At 44.2% G+C, this 20,240-nt stretch overlaps 1 protein-coding gene across 1 annotated transcript in view; it reads left to right on the top strand.

Moving 5' to 3' along the window:
• Positions 1-20,240, top strand: part of LOC124789818 — a 274,122-nt gene that overhangs the window by 141,191 nt on the left and 112,691 nt on the right. The window contains exon 5 of the mRNA XM_047257301.1: positions 398-582. Coding sequence (XP_047113257.1) covers positions 398-582 — 185 coding nt within the window. The remainder of the gene's footprint in view (positions 1-397; positions 583-20,240) is intronic.

The raw sequence follows: 20,240 nt of genomic DNA, 5'->3' as shown, positions 1-20,240 counted from the left end.
CGGAGATTTGATTATTTACCGGATACCTGATATTCACTGTAATCCCGTGAAATGGCCGTACAGGAAAATTCCGACTTCATCGCTACCTCGGAGATGCTGTGCAAACTCTCCTAAATCTTGATAACCTGCAGCAATAATCGATCTAACAATTGCGCCAAACACTTGTTGTCTTATATAGGGGTTGCCGACCGCAGCGCCGTATCCTGCCTGTTTACGTGTCTCTGTATTTGAATACGCATGCCTATACGATTTTGTTTGGTGGTTCAGCGTAGTTACGATTATTACCCTTGTAAATCAGATGGCTATAAACCCCCACATTGTAGTACTTTTGTAAAATTTACCACGAGCCACCAGTGGTCACCGCAGACTGAGTGACGCAGTGTCTGCCTGTGTGCAGCGCCCACGGGGCCCGCGTGTCGGGCGTGGCGGAGGAGTCCCCCGGGCGGCTGGAGTACGAGGTGGCGCTGTACAAGGAGGCGCCGCCAGCGCGCGTCGGCAACCTGACCGGCGAGCTGCCCGTGGACCAGGCCGTGCCCATCGGCACCAAGCTGCAGCTGCGCGCGCGCATCAACCCAGACTCCGGTGAGAAACTATCCAGCCGTTGTATGTCCTAACCAATCTCTTTGTGTGGTGTGCGTACTGTAAGACCTTCGGTACACACACCATCAAATTATTTGACTTGTCGCTCTAACGAAGTAGGCGAGTGTCAGCAATATGTCTCGTGGTCTTATCGTGGCGTGTTTATCCTCTGCCGTTAGGTCAGACGATAGAAATGCCACTTGCACGCTTAGAGTAGCAGATTGACGGTGACCCACTTTAAACAGAACTTGATTAATTTTCACACACATTTATTAAAATAATAAAAAGGGTAGACCTTACTTAACTTGATTCTGGATGCTATTTACAATTGACAATCTGAAGTTCCTTTGGTCTTGGTACGTTAATCTTATTCTCACATATCTCTGATACTTGACAAAGTGTCTACACATTTCTCTTCATGGCTATGTACAGGAATATGATAATCTTATTAGGCGCAGACTGAAACTTGACTATAGACTAATGCAGACTGACTAATCGGAGGTCTGTACACTCGTTATAATACTTCGCGCGTTCAGGTATCACTGCGCGAGTGTGATCCGCGAGGAGAAAAGGTTCTACGTTAGCAGCAATCTCATTGGCTGCGTTACATATTAATACGCGGATCAGCGGAAGCAAAATTTGGTCCGTCTTTATGGCAGCGCCATCTCGTAGAGCGGAGACGGACGAGCGCTGCGCCTGCGCTGTTGTGGTTAGCGGGGCGCGCTCTATTGGGAAAGTTGTGTACGCGCTGACTACGCAGAACTATGTACACAACACTTTGCTTCCATCTACTCAGTGCCCGAATTCGGAAATACACTGGTACGCAAAACCTGAGGACGAAATCAACTTTCGCATGATGTGTCGCTCAGCTCCGTGGAACTTGAACCGTACATAGAAAAACTGCTACAGTGTACCGGATAAGGTAACTGAAAGAAGTACACAATGAGACGAAGAGAAATGACACTTTCATTCAAAAACAATAATAACACTGAAGTAGCCGCTACTTGTGATGGCCCCTTGGACATTATAGAAGTTGGACACGGTTCTTAAAACGGCATCTGGTCACCAGGGACGGCGGTGCAAACTCTGTAACGTCCTCCTATGCTGGCCACAAGGTCGTACCGGGTTTGTAACACAACGCGTTACGAACCCTCCCAAAACGCCAAGACCTCGGACGAGCGTGTGGGAGGCCGCACGAGGCCGGAAACAAAGGATGAGTCGAGAAGTAATTAATGAATATGAAAGCAGGGGAGAGATTCGGGGTCTTTTAATGGTTCAAATGGCTCTGACCACTATGCGACGTAACTTCTGAGGTCATCAGTAGCCTAGAACTTAGAACTAATTAAACCTAACTAACCTAAGGACATCACACATATCCATGCCCGAGGCAGGATTCGAACCTGCGACCGTAGCGGTCGCTCGGCTCCAGACTGCAGCGCCTAGAACCGCACGGCCACCCCGGCCGGCCGTCTTTTAATGGAAACAAAACGCTGCTGTTTCCACAATTCACTTACCAGTTTTTTTGGGAGTGTCTACAGATTTCAACCACGGACTAAAGCATCTAAATAACTACAGAAAGGAAAGAAACGGTAACTGCTTACACAAAGAGGAACCGAAATCGCTAAACAGCTTTCGGCTGCCGTTATTTTGACCGAAATTAAAAATTTGTTCAATATTGCCGCGGCCGTTGAAAAGATTCAAGTCTAAACGGAGCATCTGCTTGGTCTTGAGTTACACACGAATACAGAAAAGGCCGCCGTTCCAACGGACAAGGCTGCGCCAGGTTAGGAAACCTCTGGGGCAAAAAGGAAGCGGCAAGTTCTATGGCCCAGTAGGCGCAGCAAGTTCGCACTGGAACTGCCTTTTTCAGCCGTAAGCACATTAATGTGGGGTATCGACCAGCTAAAAGAAACCCTGAGCATCTCCGCTCTCGACTATTCTGCAACATCTTCTTGGAAGGACCACCAGCTATCGTCTCCCCAGCGACCGCTTCTTGTCTATAGGCGCGCTCCGTCACGCTACGGTAAGATTTAACTTTAACGATTCGTTACTTCGGGCACAGTCTAGTAGTGACACACGGTTTCGATCGCCGTTCCGGTCATTTGGCGATCGCTGTTTCGTGATACTACGGGAGAGAAGCAGCGCCAGCCATGCGGTAAGGTTGACCGAGTTCTGCCACCCCGTTTTTTGATGCCGAAACCTGTTTCTCATCGTTCAGAATTCTCTCCCCGAACTGTTTCCCAGCTCCGCCGGAGGTTCGAGTCCTCCCTAGGGCATGTGTGTGTGTGTTGCTCTTAGCATAAGTTAGTTTAAGTCAGTTTAAGTAGTGTGTAAGTCTAGGGACCGATGACCTATGCAGTTTGGTCCCTTAGGAATTCACACACATTTGAACATTTGTTTTCCAGCTAAACTTATATATATATATATATATATATATATATATATATATATATATATATATGTGTGTGTGTGTGTGTGTGTGTGTGTGTGTGTGTGTGTCAGTGGAGACTGATCTCGGTTAACAGTACCTTGTCCTGTACTAATTTCAGACTTCATCTCTTTGTTTATTTTAAAAATCTTAAATATTTTATTATCGATCGCAATTACTACCGTCTATCCCCAGGGCCCATTCAAATCACTGGCTTCCTGCAAGTAGTGTCGTAATCCATGCCTTCCCCAAGGTCTGGTGCTGGGGAGATTATTACTATGAGAGCCTGACAGCCTATCAATATTTATCTCGCTCGTTAGCTGCGGCAAGCTGTTTTCATGTAGGCTACCGTGGAAACGAGAACCTTTGGCAGACAGTTTAGGTGTCGCAGCGCAAGTTCTTGTGGTACACCATTCCATTCCTGAGACAGCGTGGTTGACAACTGCTTCAATACCTCTCTCCAACGCCTCACACACGTGCTCGATGGGATTTAAGTCGATGGAACGGCTCGCCAGTTCATTAACCAAATATGCTCTCGTTCCACGAGCTCCGCCTGCGCAGTTTTATACAGTAGCGCATTGCTATCCACAAAAATGAATTCAGGGTCGAGTGCACCCTTAAAGAGACCACATGGGGAAGAGTCTGGTGTCACAATAGCGTTGATCAGTTAGTGTACCGTATTCAAAAATGTTGGTCGGTACACCCATGTAACGTTGTCCCTCCCCATACAATAGCTCCTGGACCACCAAAACGATCACGTTCGACAACGTTCATGGTTGCATTACATACCTTCGTATGTCGGAAGGTGGGAACACCTACTGAACCGAAGAACATTACCGAGATGGTTGCCGAACATGGTCGTCGGAGTGTTATGATGCGGGGTGGCAAAGTGTTGCACGGCCTTACTGACCAACAAATCTTTGAACATGATAGTCTCACCGGACAACGCTATTGTAACCCCGGACTCCTTCGCCATGTGGGTCTTTTCCGAGTTGTGCTTGACCCTGACTTTCATTTTTATGGATGACAATACGCACCCCGCATCGAATTGCGTGGTTGGAGTTGCACTCGAAGAGCAAACTCGGTTAATGGGCTGGCATGCTCATTCACCCGATATAGATCGCGTCTAGCACGTGTTGGAGGCTGTCGGCAGACGTATTACAGCAAGTCCACGTGCTTCAACGCCCATCCAACAGTTGCCAACCGCCCGTTGGAAGAATGGAACGCCCTACCACAAGAACTGCTTACCAACCTTATGGCCAGCATGGGATCGCGTTGCTGAGCACACACTGCCGTCCGTGGCGATCACCCACCCTACTGGGAACCATTTTCTGCCTTTTACAGTGTCCAGGTGAGTAACATCAATCGCGGTGAGTTCAGTGTAGTAAATCTCTTTCAATAAAGATGTCATTCCTGTTCCTCGCATTCAGTACTTCTTTCAGTTTTCTTCTATACCGTTCTGTAGCAGTTCTTTCTACTTATGGTCCAAGTTTCATCGAGTTATGTTACTTAGAGGTGACACATCAGGCGAAAGTTACTTTTCGGATTTACGTTCTGCGCACTAGTGCATTATAAAAAAGTCTTTTTAAGACTACCCGAAACGTATCACCACATAACAGCAATGAAATGGATATCATTAGAACAAGATCTAAGTATAAATGTTCATAAAACGTTCTCCGGTTATCAGCCGAATAGTGGTGTCGACTTGTCACAATGTTTCTCCGAGTTTCCTAGTCGCTATCTTCAGGCACCTGAAGACGACGAGCAGGAAACTCGAGAAACGTTGTGACAAGCCGACACCTCGACTCTTCGAAAACTCAATGGAACGCCTTTGAAATACATTATAACGTCGACATCTCTCCAGACCGAAGCGTCCAACATCACTACCTTCTCTGGTTTCAGCTCATGAGGAAGAATGGGCTGGCATTCCTCCACAGACATTCAAAAATCTCATTCAAAGTGTTTCCAACAGAGTTCAAGCTGTCATAAAAGCGAGCGGTTCACACACCGCCTATCGTTGTCCATTACCAGGTACCCAGTGTAGCGCTCAAACTTCCCCTTAGGAAATTAAGAATAACAATGCTGGAAAAACTCTTACGTTATTTTATATAGAAACAGCTGAGTAAAACTCAACGTACTCAGACAGTTTTCTCTTTACTTATTCTGATCATCACTAAACTGACACACAATATTTTAGCGCAACGCAATCTGACTTTCAATAATCCCTACAAAAGAATAGCCCTGACTAACAATAACTTATACCTTTCTTGAATCACTTACCTCACAAAAATCTTTGTTACTCGAACTACTGCAATACAACGAGCGCCAATACTGCCAGCTGAATAAAAGATTCTGACTACTAAAGGCATTAACTATTGATAGGCATAGTTATCAAATGAAAGATTTTGATAGAGAACAAACAATATATTTACCTTAATAGCGTTTAAAAGTCATTATATATATATATATATATATATATATATATATATATATATATAAAATAATTTTGTGGCATCCAATTAAACAAATTTCCTTTTTCTGACGAACACACGTCCAGATCGTCCGCTGATAGAAACCTCTCAAAACTGGCTTCTCTCCCGCCACATCTCCACCACAGCTAGCGGCTCACCTCCATCTGCCCATCGCTACACTAGCGAATATTCCAACAATAAGACCAACCAGCCACAGACTGCACACAGCGCAGTCAGCGATTTTCGTACAGAGCACTACGTGGCGTTACCAGCATAAAAACCTAAACACCCTACTTACAAAGCCTGTGCCAATTTCAACAAATTTGGCACATATATGACCTACTACCAAGAAAAATATGCTACGGGGTAATACACTGCTATCACATTTATGAATGGGATTCCACATTAAATAATCGGGAACGTTTTATACCAGCGTCCTATATGTAGTTTTTGGGGTCAAATGTTGGTTGGTGACAGTCCAGGTAACATTTCAGTCCTCAGGGTGGGATAGCGTTAGGAGGGAGCGATATTTAAAGCATAAGTTTGAATGCTTGGAGCAAATTCAACCGAACTTGGCCCACAGATAACTTGCTGTATAAAATAAAAAATACAGTGAGTGAAAGGCAACAATAGCAGCGGTATTTGTTGGAGTCTGATGGGAAAGTGGCGACATGGATGCTTAACGCTGAAAAGTCTGGAGTAGTTTCAAGCAGACTTGATACTAACATGACAATCTAATTGGGGAAAAAATTAGAGAAATGGGTGAAAGGGAGAGGGAAGGGTTAAAATAATCAGAGACAAACGACATTTGTACCGAATATATAGGTTTCGATGTTGCTAGGCTAAAAGGTGACAGGTGCGATGACATTTCACCCCTAAGCGGAATAGGGAGTGACATAAAACTTCTCGAAAATGACGAATGTTAGTGTCGTATCCATAGCATTCTGGGTTGGTAGACTGAATGATAACATTTATTCCATTGCGTCTGCCGCACAGTTTGATAATTCGTCTCAAACATCCTCCATTCTCTGTGGCGTTCTTTCGTTTCGATGCAGAGAGAGCAGAGGGTTTTCGATACGAATTATCAGACTGTGTGACAGACGCATTACAGGCGCCTTCCTTGATGGAACGAGAGTTACAGTAAGTACGGCATTTGATTCATGAAGCACTCCTAACAGGTACCTGAAGATGAGACAATGTTGTCTTGAACTCGACTGTACAGACATGAGACAAACATAAAAAAATGAAAAATATAGCTGTAAGGAAATTAACTTTCATTCTAATAAATAAATAACAGCTAAAAGATAGCAACGAAAAGCAAGAAAATTAAATATACATATCACTTATTATCTGAAAAATATGAGGGAGAAACATCAGAAAATGAGTGATATTAGTGTCATATAGAAAGGCTTTCAGGCTCGTTTCTGACTGGCGACTGTTGCTATGTTATTCTACCAGACTGCAGAGGTAGGGATGGGAATGCGTTAAGATAAAAATAAGTGACCGACAACGTCCATAATCACTATAATGTGTACAAATATTGGACGCAACAGTAGTGACCATAGTCTGGTTATGTTGCATAGTTGAGCAGCAGAATGCTAAATGGTTTGACTGTTGTTACGTACTTAATCTGTGGTACAAAATTCAGTTCATTCCCATGTATCCTTATCGATACTGTTATTTTCACAGTCGTTAGTGGTCATAGACGTATTCGTAGATAATACGAGGATTGTGCAGAAAGTAAGTTCCGACCGGTCGTGAAATGGACACCACAGTGAAAACCCGATGAAGCTTTGCACAGATGTGTTGAGTAGTGTCTCTGGTATGACTTTCGATCGCATCAAGACGCTCTTTACAGTTGTGAGCGCACTGTGAGCGAGTAAAGGTGCCTAGAACAACGATGTCTCCCGCCAAGTAGGAGGGCCCGCTGAGAGGTTTCGCCTTAATGAATGCAGCCCACCTAACACAACTGCCACGTACTTCCTTCTTCATGGCAATTCTCAGCCGCACTCTGTAGGGGCAGTGAAGACGCTCCTGCAGCCTTTTCGATGGGAAGTGTTCGATCACCCACAACAGAGCACTAATTGGCTCGTCCTGTTCACATGAAACACTGGATACGAAGATAACACTTGGGCGCAGGTTACGCGCTATAGACCAGGGTAGAGAATTATCGGAAAGTACAGGCAGCTGCCTTCTATGAGGATGGTGTTGGAAATTTGGTATAACGCTCCAACAAATGTCTAAGTCGGAGCGGCGACTATGTAGGGAAGCATATGGAAAGTGCAGTAACTCTTGCAAATAAAATGTTTCTGACTTTCACTGTGGTTTCCATTTAGTGACCGGTCGGAACTTACTTTCTGGACAACCCTCGTATTAGTGACATCCTCTCACATTGGTCCGATGTTTGGCAGACTTCTGAATATTTGTACCGCACTAAAGGTAAGTATGTCATTGTATACGATTACAGCGTTAATGATTCAGTTCTAGAATAAGTTAAATAAAAATATAGCTTATCATAGTGAACGGTGGAGGTGTGAAATGTTAACTGTGACATATAAGGGACGATCAAAAAGTTTCTGTCTGAGGGCGTTGCTGCAGCGTGCGTGCACCGACTTGTAGAAAAGGGATTAATGTGGCATTCGCGTCTTTCCGACGAGTATGCGGTAAATGCGGAAACGTGTGCCGCCTTTAGTACCAAACGCGTCCAAACGGGACCAACGTGCTGTTATTCTTTTCTTGGCTGCCGAGGAACAAATACGGCAGACATCCATTGGAAAATGAAAAATGTGTGTGAGAGAGCATGTCTGTCGAAAACCACTGTGCGGTAAAATTGCGACATGAGGTACTGCTGTTTCGTAATAACGCACGTCCCACACATCGCAAATACCGTAACGCAGAAGTCACGCCAACTCAAGTGGGAGAAATTCGAGCACCTGCCCTATAGTCCTGGAATTATCAAGCCTTCGGTCCCTTAAAAAAAGCCCTTGAGCGGTCGACTATTCCTGTCGGACGATGATGTCCAGCAGGCAGCTATGAACTTCTTCACGCAGCAGGAAACGGTGTTTTTCCAAACGGGTATCTTCAATCTTGCGCGTCAGTGCTCACGGCGATTTTGCCTGGTTTGCATACCGATTCTGTACTGTACGGCATTCGAACGGAAACTTTTTGATCCCCCTTATACCTTCAGCTGTTGGTAAAACAAGAAGCTGTTTTCGTTTGATTGGGTAGAATGCTGTTGAACTTCCTAGGCAATGTCACAGATTTAACTGCAGGCTGCAGTTGCCTTTCGAAAGCATGCTTATAAAATGCCAAAAAACAACTTCCATAAAGCAACTTGCCATTGATCCGTAGCCTCTTACTCAAATCTCCCGTGCAGCTTAGTAGATACAGAGTTAATTGCAGCTCACACAACGACACATATCAGTCGTTCTTTCTCGCTCTTGCAGTGCTCCTTACGTGAAAACAACGTTGAGTAAATAATCTGTGACCAACATTTTCCAGACGCTTTATAGTAGTTTATGGACAATAGCAGTAGGTGCAGAAACTAAGGTCTATACGTGGCTGAACAAATTCACAGAGACCTGCTCGTTCTGTGCACTCGGATACGTGCAGCAACTGGTGGGGAAACAGTAGCGACGGAAACTGCCGACTGCGCATGCGCTATGCAGTCCTCTCAGCGGCATCCGCCATCGCGATAAGCCAATGCGGGTCGAGGGACACGCGCCGTGGACAATGCAGAAGTTGCATATTTCATAACAGCTGCGCCAACACTATTAATCAGCTGCTTACAGGCCGAAATTGTAGAGGTCGAACTTTTTATTGTTTCGTTTATTTCTATTTGTAAACTGATTTAAATTCCCTTCCACAGAGAGGCCATTACGGACAGAATACTAGCTCAGCGGTGAAGGCAGATATGTACACTTGTCATTGTTGAAGGCATCCATCCCAAGTATCAACTAGAACAACTTACAGAAAAATTTCACACGTCATGATGATCTTCTCAGGATGCTAGGCTGGTTCTCGTTTGATTGTTACATCACTTTCGTCAACAACGCACCAATTCACTTACCCTGAGGATAGTAGACCATTCCGAACTTAGCTAGGTAACAACGGAGAACGTGGTTCCGCATTTTTTATTTCTTAACACTTATCGTTTAAGATGAAAGTTAATGTTCTGTTTTCAGTGTATCTTAAATGCATGGAGAGTTTTAACTTTATCTCTCTAGACTTATCAGGGCATACTAAAGGCCTAATTACTCGCACTTCACTTTGTCAGACTATAATTTGGTGTTCGTTCAAATGGTTCAAATGGCTCTGAGAACTATGGGACTTAACATCTATGGTCATCAGTCCCCTAGAACTTAGAGCTACTTAAACCTAACTAACGTAAGGACATCACACACATCCATGCCCCAGGCAGGATTCGAACCTGCGACTGTAGCAGTCGCGCGGCTCCGGACTGATCGCCTAGAACCGCTAGACCACCGCGGCCGGCAATTTGGTGTTCGTAGAGATGCCACCCTGTCAGACAATTTTGGTATTTAATGTTTATTCTATTTTTGGAAAGTGTCTCGGTACTATTCTTGTTCTTATGTTAGGGCTATGATATCATATTGTTGGTGTAGAAGGGCAGAGCTGTAAAAAGCTGGTGAGAGAAGCTCGAAGCTCGTTACGGAGTAGAGTACAGATAGGTAGGAAACAGAGCGACCATAGAGGGAAGAGACATGACTGAGAGAGAGAGACTTAAGGCTAAGAAACAGACTTTATTTTCTGTCACTTGTTTCTTCCTGGTATGTGTTTGATGAGAGAGAGTGGGTAGGGGGAAGGTGGGAGAGAATTAACTTCTCCTACACTGATTCGAAGTGATACGTTTTCAGTGATTAATATTTGTTAGTATCCGAAAATCTCTTCAGCAAACCGTATGAACGCTACTGCCTTCGAGAGCGCCGCTATATGGTTAGCGACAACCTTAGCCAGTGCTTCCAGCAATATGGCGCTGCTTCACTGTTGTCCGTCCGCAGCTCGTGGTCTCGCGGTAGCGTTCTCGCTTCCCGAGCACAATTTTGGCTGGTAATGACCTACAAAAACAGTTGCCGAACTGACATTTCGTCAGGAAGGAACAGAAGGAATTTCACTGAATGAGAAAGATGTGGCAGACGTAATATTAGCCTGTCTGAAAGATGAGTCAGTGGAATGTGTGATGTCATACACTCACAACTGTGCAGACAACGTATATCCGAAGTACAATGATGACGATACGTGCTTAACAAGTGACAGTGTTATTGAAACAAGTTTCGAGCCCTGTAGTTCACCATCGTTGGCGAACGGGGAGCCACAAATCCCGTCTCCAGTGATACGTAGTAAATGACAATCGTTATCCAAGGAGCGGGTACGAAACATAATCACGTACATGGAAGATCATCAGCAGCATAATAAAAAGTCAGTTACACTTCTGGCCATTAAAATTGCTACACCAAGAAGAAATGCAGATGATAAACGAGTATTCATTGGACAAATATATTATACTAGAACTGACATGTGACTAGATTCTCACGCAATTTGGGTGCATAGATCCTAGGAAATCAGTACCCAGAACAACAGCCTCTGGCCGTAATAACGGCCTTGATACGCCTGGGCATTGAGTCAAACAGAACTTGGATGGCGTGTACAGGTACAGCCGCCCATGCAGCTTCAACACGGTACCACAGATCATCAAGAGTAGTGACTGGCGTATTGTGACGAGCCAGTTGCTCGGCCACCATTGACCAGACGTTTTCAGTTCGTGAGAGATCAGAAGAATGTGCTGGCCAGGGCAGCAGACGAACATTTTCTGTGTCCAGAAAGGCCCGTACAGGACCTGCAACATGCGGTCGTGCATTATCCTGCTGAAATGTAGGGTTTCGCAGGGATCGAATGAAGGGTAGAGCCACGGGTCGTAACACATCTGAAATGTGACATCCACTGTTCAAAGTGCCGTCAATACGAACAAGAGGTGACCGAGACGTGTAACCAATGGCACCCCATACCATCACGCAGGGGAATACTCCAGGATGGCGCTGGCTAATACACGCTCCCAATGTGCGTTCACCGCGATGTCGCTAAACACGGATGCGACCGTCATGATGCTGTAAACAGAACCTGTATCCATCCGAAAAAATGACGTTTTGCCATTCGTGCACCCAGGTTCGTCGTTGAGTACACCATCGCAGGCGCTCCTGCCTGTGATGCAGCATCAAAGATAACCGCAGTCATGGTCTCCGAGCTGATAGTCCATGCTGCTGCAAACGTCGTCGAACTGTTCGTGCAGATGGTTGTTGTCTTGCAAATGTCCCCATCTGTTGACTCAGGGATCGAGACGTGGCTGCACTATCCGTTACAGCCATGCGGATAAGATGTCTGTCATCTCGACTGCTAGTGATACGAGGCCGTTGGGATCCAGCACGGCGTTCTGTATTACCCTCCTGAACCCACCGATTCCACATTCTGCTAACAGTCATTGGCTCTCGACCAACGCAAGCAGCAGTGTCGCGATACGATAAACCGCAATCGCGATAGGCTACAATCCGACCTTTATCAAAGTCGGAAAAGTGATGGTACGCATTTCTCCTCCTTACACGAGGCATCATAGCAACATTTCACCAGGCAAAGCCGGTCAACTGCTGTTTGTGTATGAGAAATCGGTTGGAAACTTTCCTCTTTTCAGCACGTTGTAGGGGTCGCCACCGGCGCCACCCTTGTGTGAATGCTCTGAAAAGCTAGTCATTTGCATATCACAGCATCTTCTTCCTGTCGGTTAAATTTCGCGTCTGTAGCACGTCAACTTCGTGGTGTAGCAATTTTAATGGCCAGTAGTGTATGATTTCGAATAATTCCGCAGCAATATGGCCGTTAGTGCATAAGAAAAAAGTATGGATGTTCAAGGGAGGGCAAGATACATTTTTTACAAAAACCGGTTTTGGGGCATTTCATGGACACTCGAGACAATTTTCAGGATGTGCATGATAGCGACCTACTACGCTATGCACATCAACTTCCGCGTGACATAGATTACAGTGGTTTCGAGGGATGCAGTGGCTCGTTGCATAACTTCGAACAGTGCTACAAAATTTGAAGACGTAAGATAAGCATCAACCTGACGATGCACATAAACTGTGGAATCTGCCCGAAAATTTGTAGATGAGATAAACGAACTTACTCGATCGTTCAGAAAGGAATTTGTTTCAACTCCAATCAGCCTGGATTTTAAGAGGAAATGCATATTAAAGGAATCCTGAAAATGAGAAGTACCTAGGGAGTCGTATCATGATCAACTAACATCGAAGTCTTAACGTATTCGTTTGCAATTATGCCGACTGTTAATCTGGATAGTGAAGTGCGTGGAAAGTTATTTATTGAGCTGCGAGACGTTGGAGGTGCTCTACCCCCCCCCCCCCCCCCCCCCCCGCTACGATTCTTTCTTGTGTGCGTGATCTTGCAAGGGCAGTAGGGAATATTTACGTCACAGCAAGCAAGGATGGGAAAATTGGCTTAAGAGAAGTGCAACTATGTATGAGCACTACTTTTGGCCAATAGCTAGTCAAAATATCTTGCTTTTTTTTTATTCCTCGTCTGCGTATTAAAATCATACTCCCTTAGAGCAAACTATCTCTCCTCAGATATTGCAGTTCATACCACCTGGAAGCACTGGACAAATTCAGCCTCTGGATATTTGTTATTTTTCCGTACCTGTAAAGCATATTAGCGCAATACCTGCAGCACCATCTGCAGCTACGCCTTAAAAAATGGTTCAAATGACCCTGAGCACTACGGAACTTAACATCTGAGGTCATCAGTCCCCTAGGACTTATAACTACTTAAACCTAACTAACCTAAGGACATCACATACATCCATGCCCGAGGCAGGAATCGAACCTGCGACCGTAGCAGTCGCGTGGTTCCGGACTGAAGCGCCTAGAACCGCTCGGCCACCGCGGCCGGCAGCTACACCTTAAAGAATCGCCAGTTTATGATGAGCTCCACGATAGACTGTTTCGCATTCGCTTGCATGCCATCACATTGCATCAGCTTCGTCACCCCGTTACTCCAATACCATATATTACAGACATTCTTTAAGAGTGGTCACGTACCTGAAAGTCCTGCAATGTTTGTAGCTCCCAAGGAGTTCGCCTTCGATCATGATGGTGCGAACTTTTGTTCTCACTGTGGGGCGTCATTTTTCACTCGATGTTCATGGTGGAAATTGATGGTTTGTTTTGAACATTTCTGGAATGCCGACGACGGCCATTTTGTGAATGTTTTCAGATGGGTGTGAATTCCTAAGGGATCAAACTGCTGAGGTCATCGGTCCCGAGACTTAGACAGTACTTAAACTAACTTATGCTAAGAACAACACACACAACCATGCCCGAGGAAGGACTCGAACCTCCGGAAGGAGAAGCCGAGCAATTCGTGACATGGCGCCTCAAACCGCGCGGCCACTCCGCGCGGCCATTTTGTGAAGTATAATACACACATCCCAATGAAGATTGATGTATGCACCTCCCGGACATTCATTCTCCGTCACCCTCCTAGTGCACTTAGTGGCATTAACAGCTAACATTTTTCCCTTTAAATTAACACAATACTTTCAAATGAGCCTTACTAAAGACTGAACTTGTGATCTCGCACTCAGTGGGTTCCTCGTGAGACGTGATTGACGCTGGGACTCCGACAGAAAACCTGGGGCGCGGAACCATGTCGTAGAGAGTCGCTTCACAGGGATGTCGCTGCCAGCAGAGCCGCGCGGGTCACGTCCAGCCACGTGGAGCGATACACCTGCTGTCACGACGGCTGCTCCGTTCGTGACAAAACTGCGAACGCGAGAGCAAACAAACTTCCTCGCCGATCTGTAGCTCACATAAAACTACGGTGAGACTTGTCGCATGTTTCGACGGGATGACTATTCAGATTTAGGTTTCCGTGGTTTGCATAAACCGTTTTAGCGAAATCTCACTATGATTCCATTTAAAAATATGCGACCAATTTCCTTCCCCGTCCTGCTGCAAACCGAACATGTGTTCCCCCTGTGTACTGACGTTGTCGACTTGGGTTCTGACCTTAAGTCTATAATGATCTTAATCCTCTGTCTTTTTCTTGCGTACTTACTGCATGTTCGGTGGTATGGTAATTACTGCGCTCTTCTCGTATACAGTATCGAACATACCCGACAGCGGTTTGTGTCCATTCCTGGTTTTCTGCCTTCCGAGAGCGTGGTCGAAATGGCGTGACTGGAACTGGGACTGGAACTGGATTGAATCTTCAATGTAGCACAACATTTCAGCTTGTAATTATTATTCGTCACAGTCAATATACCACCAGGTAATAGCAACTTCAGTTTTAAAACTTACAATTAATACACTCTTTCCGCTGGAGGATGCCCTGCACAGGTTTTGTGTGTAACCCAAAATAGATGAAGACGATTGCAACAGGCTGATCTTTTCAGTTGCCCATGGATGTCGTTTTTAAATACTTAATTCACCCGAAGGTGAAATATGGGAGACTACCCGAATGGTCGAGCGGTTCTAGGCGCTACAGTCTGGAACCGCGCGACCGCTACGGTCGCAGGTTCGAATCCTGCATTGGGCATGGATGTGTATGATGTCCTTAGGTTAGTTAGGTTTAAGTAGTTCTAAGTTCTAGCGGACTGATGACCTCAGCAGTTGTCCCATAGTGCTCAGAGCCATTTGAACCATTTTTTGCAATAGGGGATGCAATACACTTTCGGCAGTCTTGAGGAAAGGAGACTAAATCAACTGAGATAACTTCAGAGAAATCTGACGGTTGTATGCAAATTACAGATGTTATGATAAAATTAGTGTAAAACAAATAATCGCAATAATCATATGCCATTTTGTCTGATGAACATGATTGTTGAAGAACAGGTTGAACCTACACGAATGTTTCCATATTGGATGACTTACAGAAAAGACGATGAAATTTTCCTTATGCAGAGACATAGATTTTACTGATTTTGTAAACACTGTTTATAGGGACATAAGTAAACCCGAGAACTATAATCAGTGAAAGACCCAAGTTAAAGCATGTGATAAAAACTGTAAGGTGTTATCATAGAAATGTAAACATCAAACCAAAACTAGACACACACACACACAAAAGCTCGCACGCGTGCGTCCCACAAGAGATAGGTCATTAAATTAGATCAATATAGATAAATCGACACGTTGGTATTTTCTGATGATCAAATTGTCACTTACGACATGGAATATGATGCTTCACCAGTTGAAAGTAATATTTAACAAACAGTATTATAACATATAACAAAAAGGTGGAAGTCTCGGCTTTCAAAGTAACTATACGCATTCGAGAATAAATTCTCACTTGGAAAGAAAATAAAATATTATCGAGGTGATACGAAGTTCCTACGGAATGGAAAAGAGAACCTCAGCTGATCAGGCAAAGGAATGAAAATACAATGAGAAGAGCTGAATATACGCACACCAAGTGATGAAATACAGCAGAATAGGCACGATCAATGTTGACGCCTTGTCTGAAGAACTTGCAGTATCATCCACTGGGCAAGAATAACTAGGTTCAGTCAAAAAGTTTTAATTATACCTCGAAGGAATAACGTTAATTTCTTAAGTTTCTTGTGATGGCCATTTTCGCTGCTACGATATATAAATTGCAGTAGATTAAAAGAAAAACTCCTTTTGCGTTCTACAGACTAACGAGGAGAGCACGGCAAGAGCCATAGCTTCATTTCTCAGAAACTCCGCTCAGTGGAAGAGGAGTCAAAATAAGCGAACATCTCGGCTTATCCGTAGATGCTAGACCGTTTCTGAGAAAATGAACCTCAAAGTTTTCGGCGTACCTTAGATACCTTATAGCGCCCAATGTTTCAGCCGAAATGGTGGCAGAGTGGCTAACGTAGCGGTCTCTCACTTCTTCTCCCCTTCCGCGAAACACGATTATTATTTTCATTTATTTTATTTTATTCATTTATCTGCCCATGTCCGTAGAAGGTTACGATACAGAAGTTTCTTATCAAGTTAGGGGATTTTTGGGGCGTTACATTAACTGTAAAATTACAACTGACTTTCATGTATGGGTGTGTGTGTGTGTGTGTGTGTGTGTGTGTGTGTGTGTGTGTGTGTGTGTGTGTGTGTGTCAGTGTATGATATCTTGAGGAATTACAATCTTATTAAAACCTCATATTCTTATATTTCATTCGTATATGAATTCTTATATTAATCGTTATATTTTATTCTTGTGTTTATTCTACAGGAAGATTTGGTGCATTGCCGTGGATGATACCAATCGTAGAAACACTCGAAACAGAAATTCCGAACACCACCAGCGTCGCGCGAAGCCAGGTTTACCGTAGTGACATTTCTTCGTACGAAACTCAAGTGGGAAAGAAATGTCGTTAACACTGCTGAAGATTTCACGCATTGGCAATCTTTTTGCGGTAAACCACCTATATCGGATCAATTTACCGAAAACTGGCGCTTGCGATTGATTATGATTCAAGACACACTACAGAAATTTCATCGAAAACAATTTCAAATAATTCTCCAGTTCATTTATTCTTTTTATTTTTTAATTCATTCGCCAAACTGTTACTAGACGAACGAGGACAACATAGTATATATTGCAAAATATTCATGTAGTAGTCTTCTACGGATATGGATAGATAAATGAAAAACAAAAATAAAAAAATAATCGAATTTCAAACATGGGGCGGAAAAGTGTGAGGCCGTGACCCTAGCCATTGTACCACTGTTTCAGTTCAACTATTTACTCGCTGAAAGGCACATAAAGTATCTCGGAAACTTTGACCGTCGTTTTCTCAGAAACAATCATCTACGGATAAGCCGACAAACGTTCGTTTGTTGTTATCTCTCATCCGCTGAGAGAAGTTTCTGCAAAATCTGGTCGTAGCACTTGCCGTTTTCTCCTCATATGTGACACAGAAAATGGCAGCTACACTGCTATATTTCGAAAATAGTGACTACGAAGAAAACTCCAAGCTTTCAACCATTTTGCCACATGGGAGAAAGCTGTTTGGCTTGTAAATAATGAATTAGTCGATGATCTGACACCAACTGAAGATGCATTATAAAAAAAGGCAAATCCGTCTGGGTGCACAAGTTAAACTTAATATGCAGAATGCAAAAGGCGTTTTTCTTTTAAACTACTGTAGCTAAATTAATTTTTTGTTTGTTAGCAACTACATGTCTGCAGTACTGGTACACTTACGGATTCCCGCGTCACATTACCTTAGCACGGTGCTATAGCTGCCAGAACAAAATGGCACAGCTCATTGATAACGTGGAGGATGGTGTGGTGATTCGTTTCCTGCATCTGAAAGAGAACAGCGCTACAACAATCCATGCTGAGTTGATGGACGTGTTCACCAAAAATGCACCGTCATATGTCACAGTGTTTAGAATGGCGCATATGCTTCCAGTGTTGACAAACAACACTGAATGAACAAGAAGTAGCGAACCATCTCTCTGTGCAGGATCGGGAATCGCGAGAGAAGTGGAGGCCATTGCGCTCGAACACTGGCGTATAACAATCGAAGCGATAGTGGGAAAAGTGCAAATCAGTCATGGATCAGTTCCCAATATCTTGCGTGACATTTTGAAATGACAAAGGTCGCTGCCCGCTGGGTTCGCGCCTGCTGACAATCATTAAGAAAGCCCGACAAACTGAGACAACAGCTGAAATGTTGCAGCTACGTCAGGCCACTCCTGATGGCGTCTTTAGACTCCTATAGTCGAGACTGCGTAAGAAGATTCGTGACAGTTGCAGAGGGCTGGGTGCGGCAGCGTCGCGCGTCTAGCTCAACCAGTCACATATCGCGATTTCGTAAACGTTTCTATGGCAACACCTGTGTTGTCACGGATATATAGGAAGGCCCTGTCTCGCCTGCACCCGATTGCGCCCCTCAGTTGAAAGCTGGCAACAGTGCTGTTAGCTGTCAGAGGTCTTCTTACGCCTTCTTCACTACAGTCATTACGACCCTGAAACAAAACAGTGAAAACATATAGATTCACCACCACCGTAAAGGTCGAAGACCGAGGCATCTTGGGGCAAGGTGACGTAGAGAGTTCCTTGAGACTGTCATGGTACGGTGCTAACGAATTTTGCTCTTACGGGTCAAACCGTCACAGAAGCGTACTATCGAAATCTCCTGACTCGGTTACGAGAGACTCTCGAGACGAAGTGTCGCAAGAAAGCTGCCCAGGGGTGGGGACGGTGTGCTCCACAACACTGCCCCAATTGGTTCTGCACACGTCACCGTCATACATGCTTCTTCTTTGGCCCATCCAATCTTACCCCTGCCTCCTGTTCTCCTGACATAGCAATCAGTATTTTCTTCCTCTTTCGTCAAATGAAGAATCCATTACGTGGTGGGTATTTTGAAATTGACGAGGAGCTAATTTTTGAGGTGAAATGTTTGTTGAACAGTCAAAGTCAAGACTATTACGACAAGGTTGACGAGGAGCTAATATTCGAGGTAAAATGTTTGTTGAACAGTCTAAGTCAAGACTTGTACTGTCGTCTATTATTGGGAAAAATGTGTCGCACTGAAGAGTGAATATGTAGTGGAGGACAGACACCAATTCTAACTCTGAGGGTCGCACCTTGGACTTTTATAGGTGTTAATTAATTCGAACCTGTGACTGCCCTCATACGTTAGGAGACCACGTACAAGTGGATCGAAGTGTAAATGTGGAACTGGCAGCTATCTAATACCTAGTGTGCAAAGGTAAAAGTAAAAGATTGTTGGACTTACGGGTCTCCTCCGCTGTGCTGCTGTCTCTTGCAGCACTCTAACGAGAATGTTACACAGTGAACAGTCGTAAGTAGGTTATATATACAGAAAGAAAATATGCGCTCCACACATGGGTATTTGTCCCGCCAATTTTTGCTTTAGAAAGTCCGCAAATTTGCCGCCTCTGACGTAGTAAACTTTCTCCTCTAAAGATAATAATTCTGTCTGCATTCTAGCTAAAGCTCTCGTGTGTTAAGAGTATAGGCAGTTGTGTGAAGGTATATTTTCAGTCGAAAGCGAAACCTGGAGCTTCTTTCATGAATCGTAAAACTGAAGTTTCTCATATTGAGGAAATGGAAGGAGCGACCTATATTTAACTTGAAAAACAGCCAGGATCGCAATAATTAATATTTACTATTGATGACCGATTCCGACAGCTGAAACTGCCATCTTCTGGTCTTCAAAAAAAATCGTTTCCGTTATGCGTTTATCACTCACACCATGCTGTCATTATCGTTGAAAATATACAACACATTATAAATAGGTTTGTCAAAAATAAAAGCATATACAGATAAAAAGGCCAATGTTACCACACGAAGCATTCCACATAGGCTTCTTCGTTCTTAAAATGCACGATATAGTAAAAATGCACTTTTGTGTAAATGTTTACGTTTACATGACATGTTTTATACATCATGGATACATCTGTCCAAGTATACGGCGCAACTCAGTTGCTTTTAATACGAAGGTTGTCCAGAAAGTCACTTCCGATTGGTCGCAATATGGAAACCACAGTGAAAAACAGAAATGTATTATTTGCAGCTGTTAGCTACACCTTCCATCTACTTCTCTACATAGCCGCCACTCCGACTTTGACATTTGCCGTGGCTCTGTACCAAATTTCCAGTACCCTCATCATAGAAGGCAGTCGCCTGTGCTTTCCGCCAAAATGTTGTCTTTGTAGCCAGTGACTCATATG

The sequence above is a fragment of the Schistocerca piceifrons genome, chromosome 3, assembly GCF_021461385.2.
Source record: "Schistocerca piceifrons isolate TAMUIC-IGC-003096 chromosome 3, iqSchPice1.1, whole genome shotgun sequence".
Lineage (NCBI taxonomy): Eukaryota > Metazoa > Arthropoda > Insecta > Orthoptera > Acrididae > Schistocerca > Schistocerca piceifrons.
This window is presented reverse-complemented; position numbering and strand designations above follow the sequence as displayed.